Genomic DNA, 17239 nt, shown 5'->3' with positions numbered 1-17239 from the left:
CCTTCTATGATTCAGCTGGGCTTTTTATTGAAGCACATGTAGCTGGATGTGACTTGTTCATGGTCTAGTACTTTTAGGTTGTACCTACTCCTGTTTGTAGCTGGTGAATTCTCTTCATCCTCAATAAAATCTGTGAAAACGATTATTCATGTTCGCTTGTAGTGAACGCAACGCCAGGCGCTTCTTTTTTCAGCACAGTTCTGATCACCAGTCGAACATTTGTGCACAGGTTTTCATTTCCGTAGCTCCAGTCATTGGCTCATGGGTAGACTGGTTTGTCGATCGATAGTTGCAGTGTCGATCACAACTAACCGTATGCAGTCAACTTTCTCCGAATTAATCGATCTCATCCACGGAGATAATGACGCATAAGCTGTGGCTGCGCGGCGAAACCCTCAACTTGCTCGTAATCGTTTTCACCGTTAATCAGGGGTGGTTAATATTGCCATTTAACTAACTGTAACATGCGGCCACTTGGTATTTATGCTTTTACTTTATATGGCACAGTTGCTTCTCTGTTCTTCAGCATGAAAACTAAATCATCTGATGTGCTTTTCACCAACATTTCAGTCTAAACATCCGTGACCTTTTAAAAACCACCTGCTTTCAATCCAAGGAACCTATTTTCTCATTGAGGAACATTTTTGGAGTCCGTGAAATGTGTTAAGTAGAGGTGTTCATTGGGACACAACTTTTGCCTCAATCTGCATTTATAGTTGACAGAGCTTGTTGTACACAGCCCAGTTGACCCAATTTACGAACAGAGGTTCTTGGTCCGGGCAGATGTAAAAGCAAGCGGTAGGAACTGGACTTGTGAGCTTGAAGCACCTCCGGGAATCTTGCCAGTTTCGGCTCTTTACGATTGAGGATAAGCACATCTAAACAAGGATATTTTGGGTGGGCGAACCGAAGATGAGTTAGGACTACTGGACTCCATGAACAAAAACCCCCGCACGAGGCCCCCTTGACAAAGACCGATGGAATAACCTGGTCGATCTGGCTCTTTCCGGGAGAGAGGTTCATACTACAAAAATCGAAGGGATATCTAGCCATTTGTGTGTGACATCAAAAGGGTACGTGGGGTAAATAGCCAACCTACAGGGCATCTCCAATGTCTATTTGCACCCGAAAGTATTTTTTCTGTATTCACTTCTCTTCGACATCTTTCTTGCAATGAGCACTGAAATATGCTACCTTACAGATATCAAGTCTGCGCTAAAAATGCCATGCCAGCCGATAAGTTCAGGAAGGAATACCAGCTATCTCATTCTTCGTACACCCAGCTTTAGTCAAGATAGAATGTTTCAGTGAATTTAAATCGTGGTTACGATGACAAGCAAGCCAAGATAGGGCATACGCAACTTTCGCCTAGTCAGCTGATTTCTTAACCCGAAACCTGTCAAGCGAACCAATGTAAAACTGAAACCGGAAGGATTCAAACCGACTGTTCCAAACTTTCTGGCGGACGAAAGTATACGAAGAGCTCTAAAAAGCTTTTGTACACAAAGCGATGTCCGCGGGGGTACCTACACCCTCCAGTTCTATTTAACATCGTGATAGATGAGATTATGAACAGAAGAAGGTGCATTTGTTTTGGATGAACTGACCAAAGTCATCCCGTCCTGTAGCATGCACTTTGCACCCATTGTCGCGCTCCTGGGCACTTAACATGCCACTCAAATCCAGAGCGAGGCACTCAAAGTTGCGGGGCGTTTTACTTATCTTGTAAGTTTTATTAGTTCCGGTTGTAGTGTGACAGTTGAGGCCAGTCCACAGATCTCCAAGGCTTGGGGTCACGTTTTCTAATTTGACACATATGGGTCAAAGCGATATAGCCCTACATTTGAAGAGACGTGTGTATCAGGCTATAATGTGGGCTTTTTAGTTGTACGGCTGTGAGACTTGGCCTGTTCGAGCAAGGGAAGGTTAGTAGCGACGGTTGTCTCAGAACCATAGCTTGTAAGGTTTGGCGTTGGCGAACCTCTAAGAAGGCAGTTAGAAAACCAGTTTTTGGTTGTGCAACGGGGACTTCCATTGAAGTATGTGCTCAGTACAGGAAGCTGTGTTGGTTAGGTCATGCATTGCGCATGCCCAACCATCGTTTTCCGGAGAGAGTGCTGTTTTCCGTGCCAAGTACAGAAAGACCAACTCTTGACATGCCAGAGGGGTATGAAAGAGATTTTTTTAAAAATCTGTGTGCTGCCGGTGCGACTCGCCTTTCAGGATAAGGACCGAGTGATCCCCACTGTGCCTGGTAATTTATGTCAATAGCGTCCTCGTTGTCAGTTTCCATCCCAATTGTCTCAGTGAGTGTCTGAAGGTGTAGGCACATCGGAATGATTGTGGTAGACTGACAATCTAGTTTTTATCGTCAGTTTTATTGTCAAGGTAGGGTCGTGCACGAATTCGTGCGGGAGCCGTGGATTGGCTTGCATTCACATATATCAGCGCGCCCGTCCTTGTTTGCTACTGCCATCCCCTGCCCCCCCCCCTCGAACAGTCTTCACAGAGAGAGACTTCAGATCTGCAATGCTGGTACACCCAAGGCCATTTTGAATGCTCTCAATCTGACTGAAGGTGGGTATTGTGAAGTTCATAAAATGATATTTACTCTATGGGTTTAGAAGTGATGATTGATGTCCTGTACCAAAGTCCATCAAGAAACTCAACCGGCGACCTCAGAAAGCAAAAGTGGATATCGCAGGCAGTGGAGCAGGTGGTGGGGAGACTTCAGATCTGCAATGCTGGTACACCCAAGGCCATTTTGAATGCTCTCAATCTGACTGAAGGTGGGTATTGTGAAGTTCATAAAATGATATTTACTCTATGGGTTTAGAAGTGATGATTGATGTCCTGTACCAAAGTCCATCAAGAAACTCAACCGGCGACCTCAGAAAGCAAAAGTGGATATCGCAGGCAGTGGAGCAGGTGGTGGGTGTTTCCAAAACTCCTGTGGAATGATCACATCTGTGTCGCGCAACTTTGTACAGTTCGACGCTTGTCGAGGGTCTGCACAAATCGATATTGGATTGGAGCCCATGAACTAGGAAAAGAGGCCGAAGACACGCTCGAGGAAAGACTCTCAGGGATCTTCTAAGATCCACAAGCCGTCCTAGGCATGACCATACTACAGTAAACACTAGCATCACATCAGGGAGCAACTAGCGTACTCTGTCAAGTCTTGAACGTTCCAGCAGAGTGCGGCGCTAGCTTCGTTCGATATTGTACAATCAAGCCCGAGGCATGTTATGGTTATGAATGAAAAACAGGTCCTTTGTCAACAATTGTAAACAGGCCTCCATCTGTTTGTCGGCGTTCCATGATTGACATAAAACTATAGAGCTCGTCACCGATTTTGCTCATACGTGTGTACAACCAAGTTGACCATCTTGATAATGTTACTTATGACTTTATGTACATCATGAGTCACTTGAGAATAAGTTGTGCATTTGCAATTATCGAAACACGGTAAGTTTCGAGGTGTGCTACACTTGCATGTGTGGCGTATCATCAAGTACCAGAACCGGATTTTCTCACGATCTGAATCAAAACTAATGTTTTTAGGCTCAATTAAGGTCAATATCTACGATGGCTTTGGTCTTCTTTGATCTCCCGGACCATCATTCATTTGTTTCGGAATGCGATCCATGTCATGCCTAACTCAGACTGAAGTAAAAAAATAGGCGCTACTTTGTTGTAAAGTTGTTTTTACTTGCGATAATCGGAAGCATTATTCTTGCTGGTTGGAACTCGACAGCTTCAGGGTCTGACAAGCTGGATCCGCCAAAAACCTCAAGCGGCCCACAAAATCACCCGTAAAAACTGTCGCAATCCAATTAAAACGGTTACCTTGAGCGAGTGCTTGGTGAAATTTTCAAACTGACACTGAAGTCTTCGTGTGAAACTTCACCACGAATCGGATGGTGTTCTTAATGAGACCGGGATGGCTGTTTCCGACAGCTCCACCAACATGTACAGGACCAGTGTTTTCTATGATTTAGGCAAACGTCCGCAGTGCAGAGTTCCGAAATCAACATAATTTATATATGCATACAAAAATGTATGCATAAATATATCAATATATCAACACGAAACGTTTCGCCAGCCATTGAATTATCCCCATGCTTATGAGTTTTACTATGCTGTGTCTCGGTAGACTCCACTTTGGCCGTTTTTCTGGTGTAAAAACATCCTCTGTGTTTGATTACATCCATTTCATAATGATGGTCTGGATTTTTCATAAAGGAAACTACTCACAAGGTTGCTGAAAACTCTTCGACAGCCCACAGCCGGTTTTGCCCTCCTTGGAGTTCAGTAGGTAGGCGCAGTCCCCGAGTTTCCGTCAACCTTATGTTCTACTTGAACCCGAATTGGACTATTTTCGAGAAATACACTCATTTGCAAATCAATTTGGTTTTCACATGAGACTCAAGTGAATCTGCCGTTTACGGTCGTAGAATATCATAAACGACAGATTCACTTAAGTCTCTCGTGAAAACCAAATTGATTGCGGGATGTGTATTTTTCACACTCACATCACTCTCGTTTGAACACTCATCCGGAGTTCAAACCCCGGACGCGGCCATTGGATATTCACTGCTGATGAGCTCTACTAAGAGCGAAACTCGAGTCCAGTGCTTTCCTCCCTTTGGTGTGGATTCACCAGAATAATTGCGCCAGGACAGGAGGATGACTGTTCAAACGAGAGTGATGTGAATGTGAACAGTCTAGATTGTCTCTTGTCAATAAAAGAGAATCGTCGATTTTTTCCGAGTTGGCATATAGTGACACGGTATAGACGTAAAATGTGGTCATAAGTAGTTTAATAACCGAAATTTATAAACGACTCTTGATATCTTCAACATAAATCAGTCTGCGATTAACTTACTTCCAAATAATTCTTGTGAAATAGAAAACTCAGTTATTCTTATTACTATTATTATTATTTGGAAAACGGTTGGTGGATATAGTCTCAAGCGTACAGGGTGAATTGAGAATGTCAGTAACTTTTTCAGGTCCAGCAGCTTAGAAATGTAATTTCGTTGTCGTCCATATTCCATGCGGATGTACCTCGAAAAGTGGTTGCATTACCTTCCAATCTGTTGTTGCGGTGTAAGTCCTTCTTATCGCAGCTACATTGTGTCCAATAGCGTTCAGTATGAAAGATAGTGTGCCTGAATAAAAGGTTACTTTACACTCCCCTGGCCTGCTTCAACAGTAGTTCTGTGATTGGAACACTTTGTCAGCTCTGAGTGTTCTGCGGAGACTAGGTCAATAGATCTAAACACCGAAGATCAAAGTCTTTTTAAACGAACCAGTTGGTCGGTTTGAGAAAGACAGGTAACCATTCGAATTCGTATCTAATAAGGTACAAAAGACAAAGTTTGAGTCGGCCTCAGCTTTATTCCAACATTCCAAAGCATTTGAAGTTACATGACTTTCCTCTCTCTCACTTTAACAGCTTATAGGACTGGTAAAAATCAGATTGCTCTGATTGAGCCCCAACTTTCACTCTGCTGACCGAAAACGTTTAGGGCATTGCTTTTTTGTGACGTATGTGTAAGTTTTTTAAACCACCGTACATTATCCAGCTGAACCTGTTTGTTCTGAAATGTGAACCACAAAACTTAGTGAATACGTCGGTGGAATTAGAGTAGAGAGTGTGGAATTTGAACCGACCTATTCTCAGGCGGAACTGTATTTGATATCTGACTTTTCAAACAGAGCTATTTTCATTACAGTGAAGAAGCTACAGGTAAACTGTAATTGATGCGAATTATCTGAAATTAAGTTAGCTGTAACGAGGGATTTAGCTGATTACAACATGAATTCCAAGTTTCTCTTGAGATAGTCAAATTTTTAGTTATTTAGAGGCAGTGAAAACAAGCTTTCGCATTCCTCTTTCTTTCTTCATGCCTTCCTCTTGAATTGGACGGACTAATTCTGCTCGGACTCTCTCCGACTGGTAACACATTGCACAGTCTAGCCGTGCGCACAACTTGCATCTCAAAACCACTCCATTCTGCTGAAAAGATGACAAGCTCGGATTACTTATCCTTCCGTTTTAGACCTTGGATTTTGAAACCCTATTTGCACGCTTTTTGATCACACCTCTTAGTTCAGCCTAAACCTTTAACTATGTAGTCATCTAATTTAGGTCCATCGAGTCACCACAACGGTGTTCTGTTTATCACTGATCACCATTGTTTACGGACAATTTCTCCTTACGAGTAGAAAATCTATGGAAGTTGAGGAGAAACGAGTGGTTGGCAAAAGACGTCCACATGTTGCCCCGTGGCTTAGTGGAAAGACTGGTTTAACTGAGGTAAAAAGTCTAACATCACTATACAGAGACTCACACTGTTTATAGTACAGCAGAATCTGACTATCAAGAGTTTTACCATCCACTGACAGGTTCGCATAATTTCCTTCACTGACGTTCGGCGCACTTCTGCTTTTGCATGAAGTGAAACCAAATTTCAGCTTTATCTTATCGGTTAACCAGATTTAGAGTGCGAGCTTTGGGACACGACTATACTGTAATGAGAACTAAATAACTCTGCATCCGTAGCAACTTTACTGGGAATGAAAGCTTTCATGAGCATCGGTTCTGTTGTTATACGCTAGTGTCACTGGAACACTCCCAAGGACACTAAGCCTCTTTGAGTGGTTCATTCTGAGGAGACGTGGTTACTTCGGCAGAAACAATGCAGTCAAATCCAGTATAGAACTGGGACCTCGAAGGACCAACCCTATGGTCATGACTGAGATGGTGGTGATACGGATAAATCACCCCTTTGTGGCACATCCTAGTATTTGACTTGCATGAGCAAGAGCTTGATTCCAATCTTGCTAACAGCTCTTTCCTCGCAATATAGCTTCTGGGGCTGGTTTATCATATTCAGTATTTGGAATCAAATATTCACACATATGAAATAACACAGATATTCTGACCCGTGTTAAGTTCTACTGAACTCTTGACTGTGTCAAGTGATTCAGGATGGATGGATATCTGATGCCGGGGAGAAAAGGCTTCCTACGGTAGCTGTATTCTAGGTATGCGATCACCGTTTGATTGGAAAAATCTCTCCCTCTGGCGCATATGAATAAGAAGGGTCCGATTCATCATCCAAAAATGTATACACAAATGCACATTATCTTCAGTATCCGGGCTTTTGTACTTCACGACTACCGAGACGTTATTTGAGATGAGCTACTAGTAACTACTCAGTAGCTTAAATATAACGTAAAGGTTCCCCTATCCCGTAAGTTGGCTGGACTATGGTAGACATTTTGGTTATTAGTGTCTGCATGATTTGTACAATGTACACTCACATGACTTTCATTTCACCGACCTTCCTCCTATCCTGTGCACGTCCATAACAAAGGGGGAAGCGGTGGACTCTACTTATTAGAGCTCATAAGCAGTGCATTTCCATGGCCGTGCCCGGGGTCGAACTACGGGGAGTTAACATGCGCCCAGCGTGCGCTGGTGGAGTAGTGTCCGCACGCTCGCCGGACACGTCATATGTGTGGAGTTTCTGGACACGTACTCCAGATCTTGTCCCAGATGATTATAATTTGTGCGAAGTAGCGTCGTCGTTATATCACGTGTCCTAGTCAGGTGCTGGGGGCAGACATTGACGACCAGTAAACAGACTTAAGAAAAACTAGTTCATCCAGCTAACGCAGGATGGACGAAGTGTCCCTCTTCGTGCTGCTATGATAGTCTTCGAGAAGTGTCAGCATAGTGCTGTTCTTGAGAGCCCCCTATTTTGAGGGCGTGGCTTGAGTCCCGCTTTTGTAGCACTGTTCCATTCTGCTTATTGAGAGAAAACGGATGTGAAAGAAAATATTCAGGAGTTGATGCAATAGTTCACCAGATACGGAAAATTGATAACTTAATCGTAAGTAACAGGCTGGACGTATTTGTTGTCTGTCTCTATGCAACTGCATTTAGCATTTGTTCGATACAACATAGCATTCGCATGAAAAAAAGGAAAACAAGGACCAAATTTAACATAAGTTTTCGTCGGTTGATTCCGATTTTCACGATAGTTTGCCATTCGCTCTCTAATCATGTGGAATGGTGTAGTTCCTCGCTGCGGCCCACGCAACTTGATATGCCGGCAAAGTTAGCATGCTCGCTTTATTCGATTGACTGATCTTGTACTTTCAGTGGAACGGTGAGTCACACTTGCATGGGTGTGTGAGTTAACGTAGCGCAGCTGAATCGATGCATAACGAAGATAAATGTAGTATAGAGGCACTTGGGATCATCCAGACTGTCTAATTTTCATTTTATACATAATTCCTCTAACTCATAGGGGTATCAGGAGTTTTCATGCAAATCGGAAAAGCCTTAGCCATATTCCACCAACACTGAACTTCAAGAGTGCGTCAAAATCATCTGGGTATCAATAAAAGGTTACAAGTAAGAGGCATGTGCACTTCAAATAGGTCCTGAATGGGAGAATGAAATTAACACACGGCGCACCGTGTGGGTTGCGTCACCGTGGATAGTTGTTGCTGTCAATGACTGAAACAATTTCTTGCAATGTACAACTATACATCCAGATCCGCGTGTATTGGAAACGGACATCTTGGCTAAGGCCCCAAAAACCAGCCAGTATTTGAGGATAAATCTGGTCGTCTACGCACAATGCACTATTCTCAAGTACACGTTTGCTTGGCAGATGTCACAACCTATAGACCATACTTTCAGGTCAAATTCCATCGAATTTATCAAGAAGGTATTACACATGGTACTGTCGCCGGAATTCCTTATGTCGTTTGGTGATCCGGCCTCCTTAAATGTAACATCGTAGTGTAAATCAAATGTCCAACAGAAAATCTTATACCATAGGCCGAGCGCAGCATAATGATGTCAAACCATGCTGTTTTCCTGAACCTGCTTCGACAATAAAAATAAATGAAACGATAGTTTGCTTGGGTATAGCTGGACCTAAGGACGGAAGTAAGACGCTTTAATGAAATAAACAACATGTTCAAGGGTCTGTCAGGTGATCAGTGATTTATCGTACTGATTTATTGTACTCCATGAATGAAACCCTTGATACCTGAATACATGAGGCTTCCCCATGGTCACTTACATGGAGACGTTTTGATACATAAACATGATTTGGGATATGTTTATGGGACTGAAAGACTGAATGTCTGGGGCGATTTCTGACATACATCTGTGTTTACCTACTTCAAACTAACGCAAACAATGCACCCTTGTGGCTGAAAATATAAGCCAAAGACGTGGCTGAGGATCCTGGTCGTTCGGCTGTTTACGTGCGCTCACAATATCCCAGCTATCGCGCAAGGCTGAGCGCATACAGTCTCACCCGCCGTCACAGGCTCTCGTGACGCTTTATTTGCCGCGTAAGCAAAAAGAATAAGTGAAACTGGGCTACTGCTAACACTTTCAACCATAATTCTGAAATCCTCTTTTACTCTCTCTGGTGCACATTCTTCCGGATGACAATTTAGCCACTATAATGTTGCGGAGGTGAATGATGCGCCGACTAGCATTATGCCTCGATGAAATCAGGAACGTATCACTGGATTTTATTTTCAGGGGACTTAATAGGTCACTCCAACGTCTTGAGTTTATTTTCATAAATGGTTCTTAAATTTCGTCAAACGTACGCCTGCTAGTTTCAAATGTTATTTCCACTTGCAATATTCCAGTATGAATAGAGGAAGCTTACCTTGCCCTTGTCTAAGCTATATTTTCTTTTAGACCGAGAAATATATGTGCATAACATATGAGCCGGTTACCAATCTTTACTCAGAATTCACACTTATCATCCACACATCAGACTTGCATGCCGGTTGTACTCCGAGGTGCAAACTGGCTTTAGTGTGTAACTCGTTGCTACAACTCACATATTTCCTCATGAAGCCGGTGCAGTCGTAAGTAAACTATAACCACGCGATCGATATTCTCATCCATACGGAGTCCTTCAACTAATCGACTAACAAAAACACCAGGTTTATTGTGCTTCAGATTTGTGCCGACAGACTAAATTGTCTCACGTGGATGTGTGGAAATACTCTTGCTGGCCCTGAGAAGAATGTAAGAAAATCGGTTCTCAGGCAACAAGTTATTTGATTGTTGTCTTAAAAAGTTCCATCTGTGCAAACTACTCTACGTTGCTCGATTTAATGCAAAAATGATTTTTAATCAAGGAAACTATACTGGCTTCATGAAATACACCGTGATTTCTTAAATAGATTTCCGAAGCTTGCGATCATCTGGAAACTTTGATTCTGTTTGGACCAGAGGGGCAAGCCTATGGACAAACACATGTAAAATCTGATTGTAGCCAGTCAAACGAAGCAGACACTGCAGAATATTTTGGTGGCTTCGAGATAATGGTATCCATTCGCTAACTTGAAAACACAGTTGGAAGATGGAAACTGACAGGAAAATCCAGTTCTCATTGTTTCAGCAGCATCAAATTACCATTGACATGAAGGCAAAATATTTATTCTGTATAGGAGAGGGAGTCGGTCGCATGATACAGACAGACCGGTTAATATGTATAAGTAGTATACATGTTGTGTCACATGGTCACACCGAGTTTTTGGACACAATGAAAGCATGAATCGATTTAATGAACCTCACCACATTCTGGAACACTTACGTTCTGATTCATCAGTAAAATAATGAAAGTTGAGCTTAAATCAACTTGGTGACCTGCGACCAAAGTAGTACTGTGGTACCGTGATAACTAAACATCTGGCAAAATTCTGGTGCTGTTCGGCTGTGTACCCAAAGAGGGACGTGTTTCGTCTTTCTGGTTTTGACAAGCCTATTGGTTCCATCTACATAGGTGAGCGCATGTGCACACAGGAATATGAATATCATAGGTTTACCTGCCTCAATTGAAGGAAATGATAATATTCTTGCCAGGTTTAACAATCAGATCCACGCAACACTCAATCACACTTTTATCGCTGTAACTATACTTTTGGTTGTGCTAGTGGTTAACCAATCCCCTTTGAATAGGAGCTCTACAAATAGGATAAACGATTACATTTTGGCTTCACTTCACTCCGTCGTTAATGAATCACTCAGAATACATATTTCACTCGAGGGTATCTGTCAGCAGTTCCGATATGGTGTGCAGATCCAGTGCGCTCGGGAGAGTTGCACTGTTGCTATGTTCAGTAGGACCTGAATGGAATGAGTCTGTTCCATATTGCAGTTCCCAGTCATTTTTTCTCAGTCTATGATGAAATGTGACCTTTAGTAAAGCTTTGGATAAGCTTCATGCTTTGCGTATTACTCCTGGAACCAACCAATATGTCACCGGTAAAAAGCTCGTAATATATGATTTCTGCTAGAAGATCATTCAACTGTCTCTCCATCATAATCGCAAAAGCGTTTCCTGAAGATGGACCCAGAGGACTGTCCACATCCCCTCCATCAAGTTATCAGTCAACTGCGGAGCTACTGGCTCGCTTGCTACGGAGGACGATAACAAGCCGAATCGATTTCCATACTTGCTTACAGCGTTCACTACTCCAGTCTGCTGGGACTAAACCCAATCACTTATATTGATCAGGATATATGAAAAATATCAATCATGCAGGGGCGTTTGCTATTTCTACTTGTCCGTGATCTGTAGTTCAGTCAGTCTGGACGATGCCAGTTAGCGACCGCGCCATATTCCCTTACCACAACTATACTAATAAACAAACCGATGCGATAGAGTGACGACGAGGAGCAAACCAACTCAATGTTTCATCCTCCCAACTCAGACCCCATTAAGCTGGATTTCCTCAAAAACGTTCGGTGTAGTGAATGGAGCACCAGAACACATACAGTCCACCAAAGGCCTAAGATTGTTGCAGCCTATGTGGATTTTCGTCGAACTTTCAAGGCAAATGCGTGGTTTGAACCGACTGATAGTCTGAAGTTTGACCAAAGAGCTCTAGGCCATCGACCAAACCCATGTTCTGTTTTTTGTTTTATCATACAGGTTTTTTTCGCAATGGTATGCTTTGAAGCCTGAAAGTGGTCACCACCCCACCGTCATAAAACTGCACGACAATAGTCGGGATAGAAATGCTGTTTATTCTAAACTGATGACTTCACTTCCTTTGTCCTGAACGAATTTATTCAGATGGTATCTTGTTTTTTTAGGCTCACCCGAAAAATCGGCATCCCAGTCTTTCAGATGCGGATCGAATGAAGGATGAGGTGAAGCCTAGTTACACCAGTGCTGCTTACGCAAATCCGCGAGCTAGCACCCCAGGGTTGGTTGTGGTCGGACTCAGAGAAACACCAACGCGTGAGTGACTGTCTACTCTTTCGTGGTTTACATTTTTCACCTTTGGTGGAACCCATACTACTAGTATCGTACCAGCCAAAACATGAGATAGCGTTTGTTCAGCGCACCCAGTTGAAGGATACCATAAACGAAAGATTCAGCCGGAATTCAGTTGAGTCTCCCATTAAAACCCATTTGGTGTGCAAATGAGTGTAGTACTCTAATTCTACACAAAGTGGGTTAAACCAGAACACGCGGTTCGCGGAAACTCGGGGACTACGCATACCTGATAAGCCCCAAGAAGGGCGAAACCAGTCGTGCACCGTCTAAGAGTTTTCAGCAAACTCTTGTACAATGTTCCTTGGTGGAAAACTGTTCGACGAGGCTACAGATTTATAGAGATATTCCACGTCGTATCCCAGTTATGTGTCGGGTTTTACTCCCCGGTCATTGTGGATTTTCAAAACACCCGGAAAAGAGACAATGTTGCAAGTTTGGGCACAGAATTTTCGTCATCAGCGCCTAATTTCATACTTCTTATCTATACAGCCTCCGTGATGCGCGTTCTCTTTTCCTGACAGGTAAAGTCAACAAGAAATGGTACGACTCAACGGCTATCCCTTTCATGGATGATCTCGACAACGTCAATGAATCGGTCTATGGCTACCACTGAGATAAATATTCTTCGAACGGCCACCGCTGACTTTCGGATATTTTGCTTTGTTTATCATCATTTCGTAAGTACTAAGCATGATGTTGCAGTGTAACTGTTTTTGAAGCGCCTACCAGCTTGTACAGCATATTGGGAATAAATAAGAATCCGGATAACAACGCGATATCCATACCATATTACTTTTCACCTGAAAACCTCCGCGTTCGCCGGGGAAAGCGATGCAGTATCCCACAATACACGCCAACCGTGTATGCCAGCACGGAATAGCCCATTGTAAATCCGCTCCCTGCCCAATGCCCCCACTCGTGTACACAAACCATATACGCACCGATCGATCGGATGGGTGAATAGTAGCAACATTACTTTTGAAAGTGACACAGGGATATTGAGGGTTTAGAAGATGCAACTGTCGTACTGTTATTCTAACTTCGTGACTAACCGATAGGTAAGGCAGATAACTAATTACCCTAGGTACAATAGTTAAAGCAGCAAACTACTTTGAACCGCAGCATAGTATTCATCCATTTATGGTAGAAATGATATTCAGATAAATTGTAAGATAACTAATGGAGCGTTCCATAAAAGCCTCAGACGCTGAGTTGGGGACTATCATACACTAGGGTAAGGTTAGTTGGGTAAAAAAGTGCAAAGATGTTTCGACATTTTTACAAAGGCTGACCAACATCTGTCATATACTTTCGCCGCCAAACCATAGTACGGACCAATCAACTGGGTTTCAGTGAAGTTGCACTGACATCTTGATATCCATTCGGGGCATACTGAATGTTAGTTCGCAAGCAAGCGAACACCAAAAGGCCGTACGTTAAAGAGACGAACAAGCGATCTAGGGTAGCCATGACCCAGTTTGAAAACACATATTCCTACCTAGTTTAGAAACGATATGCTCAGTTGCCGAACTTCATTGTGAGTGATGGTAACAATGAGACAGGTAGTTTTCCGTGTTTTATCGTCAAGGAACTTACAAAGACAAGACATGCGTACTGTCTAGGTGAGCCATTTGAAGAAATGCTTCTAACCGTAATGGATCGATCTGTTTGATCGTAAGGAGCTGGTGGTTTATATTTTGCAATTGCATAAAGTGACCTGGGCGGTAAATTGTACGGTTACACAATTTTTGAAGATAAACTACTTAAGAACAGCAGGGTTGAAACAACATCATGCGGCATCGGTTGTTTGGCTCAGCACTTGCTACGAAATTTGTGAGGAAATGTGAACAACTGAGACTATAATGCGAGCGTATAATGGAAACCAACAGACAATAAAAAATACAGCCACTGAAAATAAAAGACGCACGATATTCATACGAAGCCCAAACTGAACGAATCATGTGAGAAAAGTGTCTTGGCTATTCCTCTGTCAGAGTGCTACTTGGCTACTACTCATAAGTTTGCTGAAAGCTCTTCGAAGAGTCATCAGCAACCTATTGAGTAGAGTATCACCTCCATACGTGTTTGCTCACTTCCTCAGTTGGGTTCACTTCTTCCATCAATATAAACGGCCACTTCAAGCACGATTCCAGGTTCCCGTCCCAGACAACTGGGCTGAAACGACAGTAGTGCCCATTTTAAAAATGGGTACTCGCAGTGAATGTAGCAACCACAGAGGTGTTAGTCTGACGCCTGTTGTGACAAGGCTTCTGGCGTTATTGATTCTTCGTCTTGCGGTGGCGCGTGAACCCTTGACTCGTGAGAATCAAGCGGGGTTTCAACCGCCTAGAGGTCCCGTTGACCACATGTTCACACTCCATCGAGTTTAGAGCAATGCCGTATGCACAGACAACACACAATCTTGGTATTCTTTGACTTCAATGATGCGTTCGATTCTGTTGTTCGGCCAGTGCTGTTAAATACACTTGCTCAACAGGGCATACCCCAGAAGTTTGTGAAAATAATCCGATCTCTATAGTCGCATACTTCTGGGTGGGTGAGTGCATGGTGAGTCCTGCAAAAGCTTACGCACAAAAAGTGGTGTCCGACAAGGATGCCCACTCTCTCCATCCTTGTTCAACTTCATCATTGATGAACGCTGGAAGGTCTTCAAAACCCTGGTGTTCAAATTGTTGCTGGCGACAGTCTCGTTGATCTGGACTACGCAGATGACATCGCCCTGATCTTTGAAGACCCAAGCGAAGCATAAGCCCTGTTGAACAGACTGACGACCATCATACCATCTTTTGGTATGCGCCTTGCACCTTCAAAGTGCAAGCCCATGCTTCAGAACATGTAGTCTCCGAACATATCCCTACAATTGAAGGAGAATCATTTGGGTGCTGTGGGGGGTTGACATACCTCGGTAGTTGTATTAGCTCCGACGGAAATGCATCTCAAAGGCTCGGATTACGTCTGCTAATTTGCGCCACTTGTGGCGTCAAAAAGGCATATCACTAGATCTTAAGGGCCGCGTGTACATAGCTACAGTAAGGGCAATGTTGTTGTATGGGTGTGAGACGTGAACTCTGCGCACAGATGTGAGACGTCTTCAGGTATTTGACCACTGATGCCTCAGAAGCGTGGCAGGTTTCGAACAGCGTCAGCGTGTCAGTAACGAGGTGATTAGAAAACGGGCATTTGGTTGTATGGCAGTGAAACGTCAGTGTCAACACTAATGTTGCTGTCCTTGATGACGATGCAGAGGCTGGGACTAACCAGGGAACCGGGGATCGGTTGGTGGCTAGAATTAACCAATAGCTTTCAATGAAGCTTACGCTTCCGTCCATGCGAGCTGTGTCAGCTGCACAATGTAGTGAAAATTCTGTCCTGCCTGACGCTTGTCTTCTTATCCATACAATGCCAAGCATTCCATAAAAGTTCGAACTTCCCGCTGAAAGGTACCTGTCTTTCAAACACTGGCAATAGTCTCGAAATCTGAAGTATGAAACACCTATAACTTATGATCCTGTTCAAGATCAAACCGGAAGGTCCATGCTGTCGAACATCATAACTGCGGCAACCTTGGTTACACTCAGACCGCGGATCACAGTTAGAAACTTGCCAAAAGCAAGCTGATGATGAAGGATTTGCATCCCCTGAAGCTCTATCTGTTGACCACCCCCTTGTAATAAGTGGCTAAAAACGACCCAAAAGTGCAGGGTGTTGCGGGCTCGGGGGGTGACGTATTTATTTTCAGAGGCCTCAACGCCAATTAAACCAAATTACACAGCGCTCGTTTCCCACTGTAGTGGACAAATAGCTTGGCAACTGAGAGGTCTTCTGGACTCTCCTAGACGCTGCATCGTTGGATGTCAACTCGAGCTGGAACGAGGTCACCATTTTGAAAAGCCAGGAGTTTCGACTGTGGTACGGCTCTAACAAATCCACTTAGACAGACCAGCGGCACTGCAGAAGTGTTTTCACCGGTCCCGGACACAATTTAGCCCAAATAATCAGAAAGTGAGCCTTTTACGCCTGTGTACAAGTAAGGCAAATTTAACTGAGGAGGCCTAGGAACCAGGGAGTGCTAGAGTTTTCAGGTGATCCGCGTGACCGCCCCCCCCCCAAAAAAAAGAACATCCGAACTGGAGTGGCAGGACCGCCTTCAGTAAAGGAAGACAACTCAGATGCTGGACCAAGCCCTCTGGACAATTGCTGGCACTCATTCGAGTACCGGAAGTGCAGTCGAACCCAGGATAGTGAATCTGGAACCCTCTATGACCTGGAAGGTTTATGATTGCATATGCTCAGTAAACTGTCAAACCACCTTGGACAAAAATTCGCACGCACTCAAACGAGTCGGTCCCGTCACCACTGTTAACATCCTCCCGACTGCCTCTTAGCTTCATAATCACCGTTGGAGCTGGTTGACTACGTGCATCATCGAACGCTTCCTCCGCGATACACTGTGGATTCACACACTAGCCCCACGCTGTTTTCGGTAACAGGCGTACATGAAAGTACACTACTATTAGTCACCTGACATAAAAATGACGAGGGGACCAATAGGCGCTTATCAAAGCAAACGTCAACCGGGGGTTCTCCTCACAAGGTAGCGGAGTTCAGACGCCAGACGAGGGCCAACTTCATTCCTCGAGGTCTTACTAAACTACTTATACAAAAAGGGACAAAGTCCGAAGCGGTCCATCTCGCCAAGTAATGAATGCGCCTACTGGGGATTATTCGGACGGACGGTCATTGCCCTTCTATAATAATGATCATAAAAAAACATTTAGATGGAACACCTTTTCGGTGCCCAGCTGCCATGCCACTCGAAGGAAGCACAAGGGCTGGGATACTGCCAAGTTACCCGAGCCTAGACAATT

The 17239-nt window shown here is 43.7% G+C and overlaps 1 protein-coding gene across 1 annotated transcript in view; it reads left to right on the top strand.

Moving 5' to 3' along the window:
• Positions 1 to 13127, top strand: part of T265_05821 (hypothetical protein) — a gene marked incomplete at both ends in the record, with an annotated part of 48320 nt that extends 35193 nt beyond the window's left edge. The window contains 2 exons of the mRNA XM_009170928.1: positions 12164 to 12311; positions 12872 to 13127. Of these exons, the coding sequence (XP_009169192.1) occupies positions 12164 to 12311; positions 12872 to 12963 (240 nt within the window). The remainder of the gene's footprint in view (positions 1 to 12163; positions 12312 to 12871) is intronic.
• Between the last annotated feature and the right edge of the window lie 4112 nt (positions 13128 to 17239).

Source organism: Opisthorchis viverrini (assembly GCF_000715545.1).
Source record: "Opisthorchis viverrini unplaced genomic scaffold opera_v5_112, whole genome shotgun sequence".
In the NCBI taxonomy this organism is placed as follows: domain Eukaryota; kingdom Metazoa; phylum Platyhelminthes; class Trematoda; order Opisthorchiida; family Opisthorchiidae; genus Opisthorchis; species Opisthorchis viverrini.
Note: the sequence above shows the minus strand (reverse complement) of the source record. Positions and strands in the feature narration are given on the sequence as shown.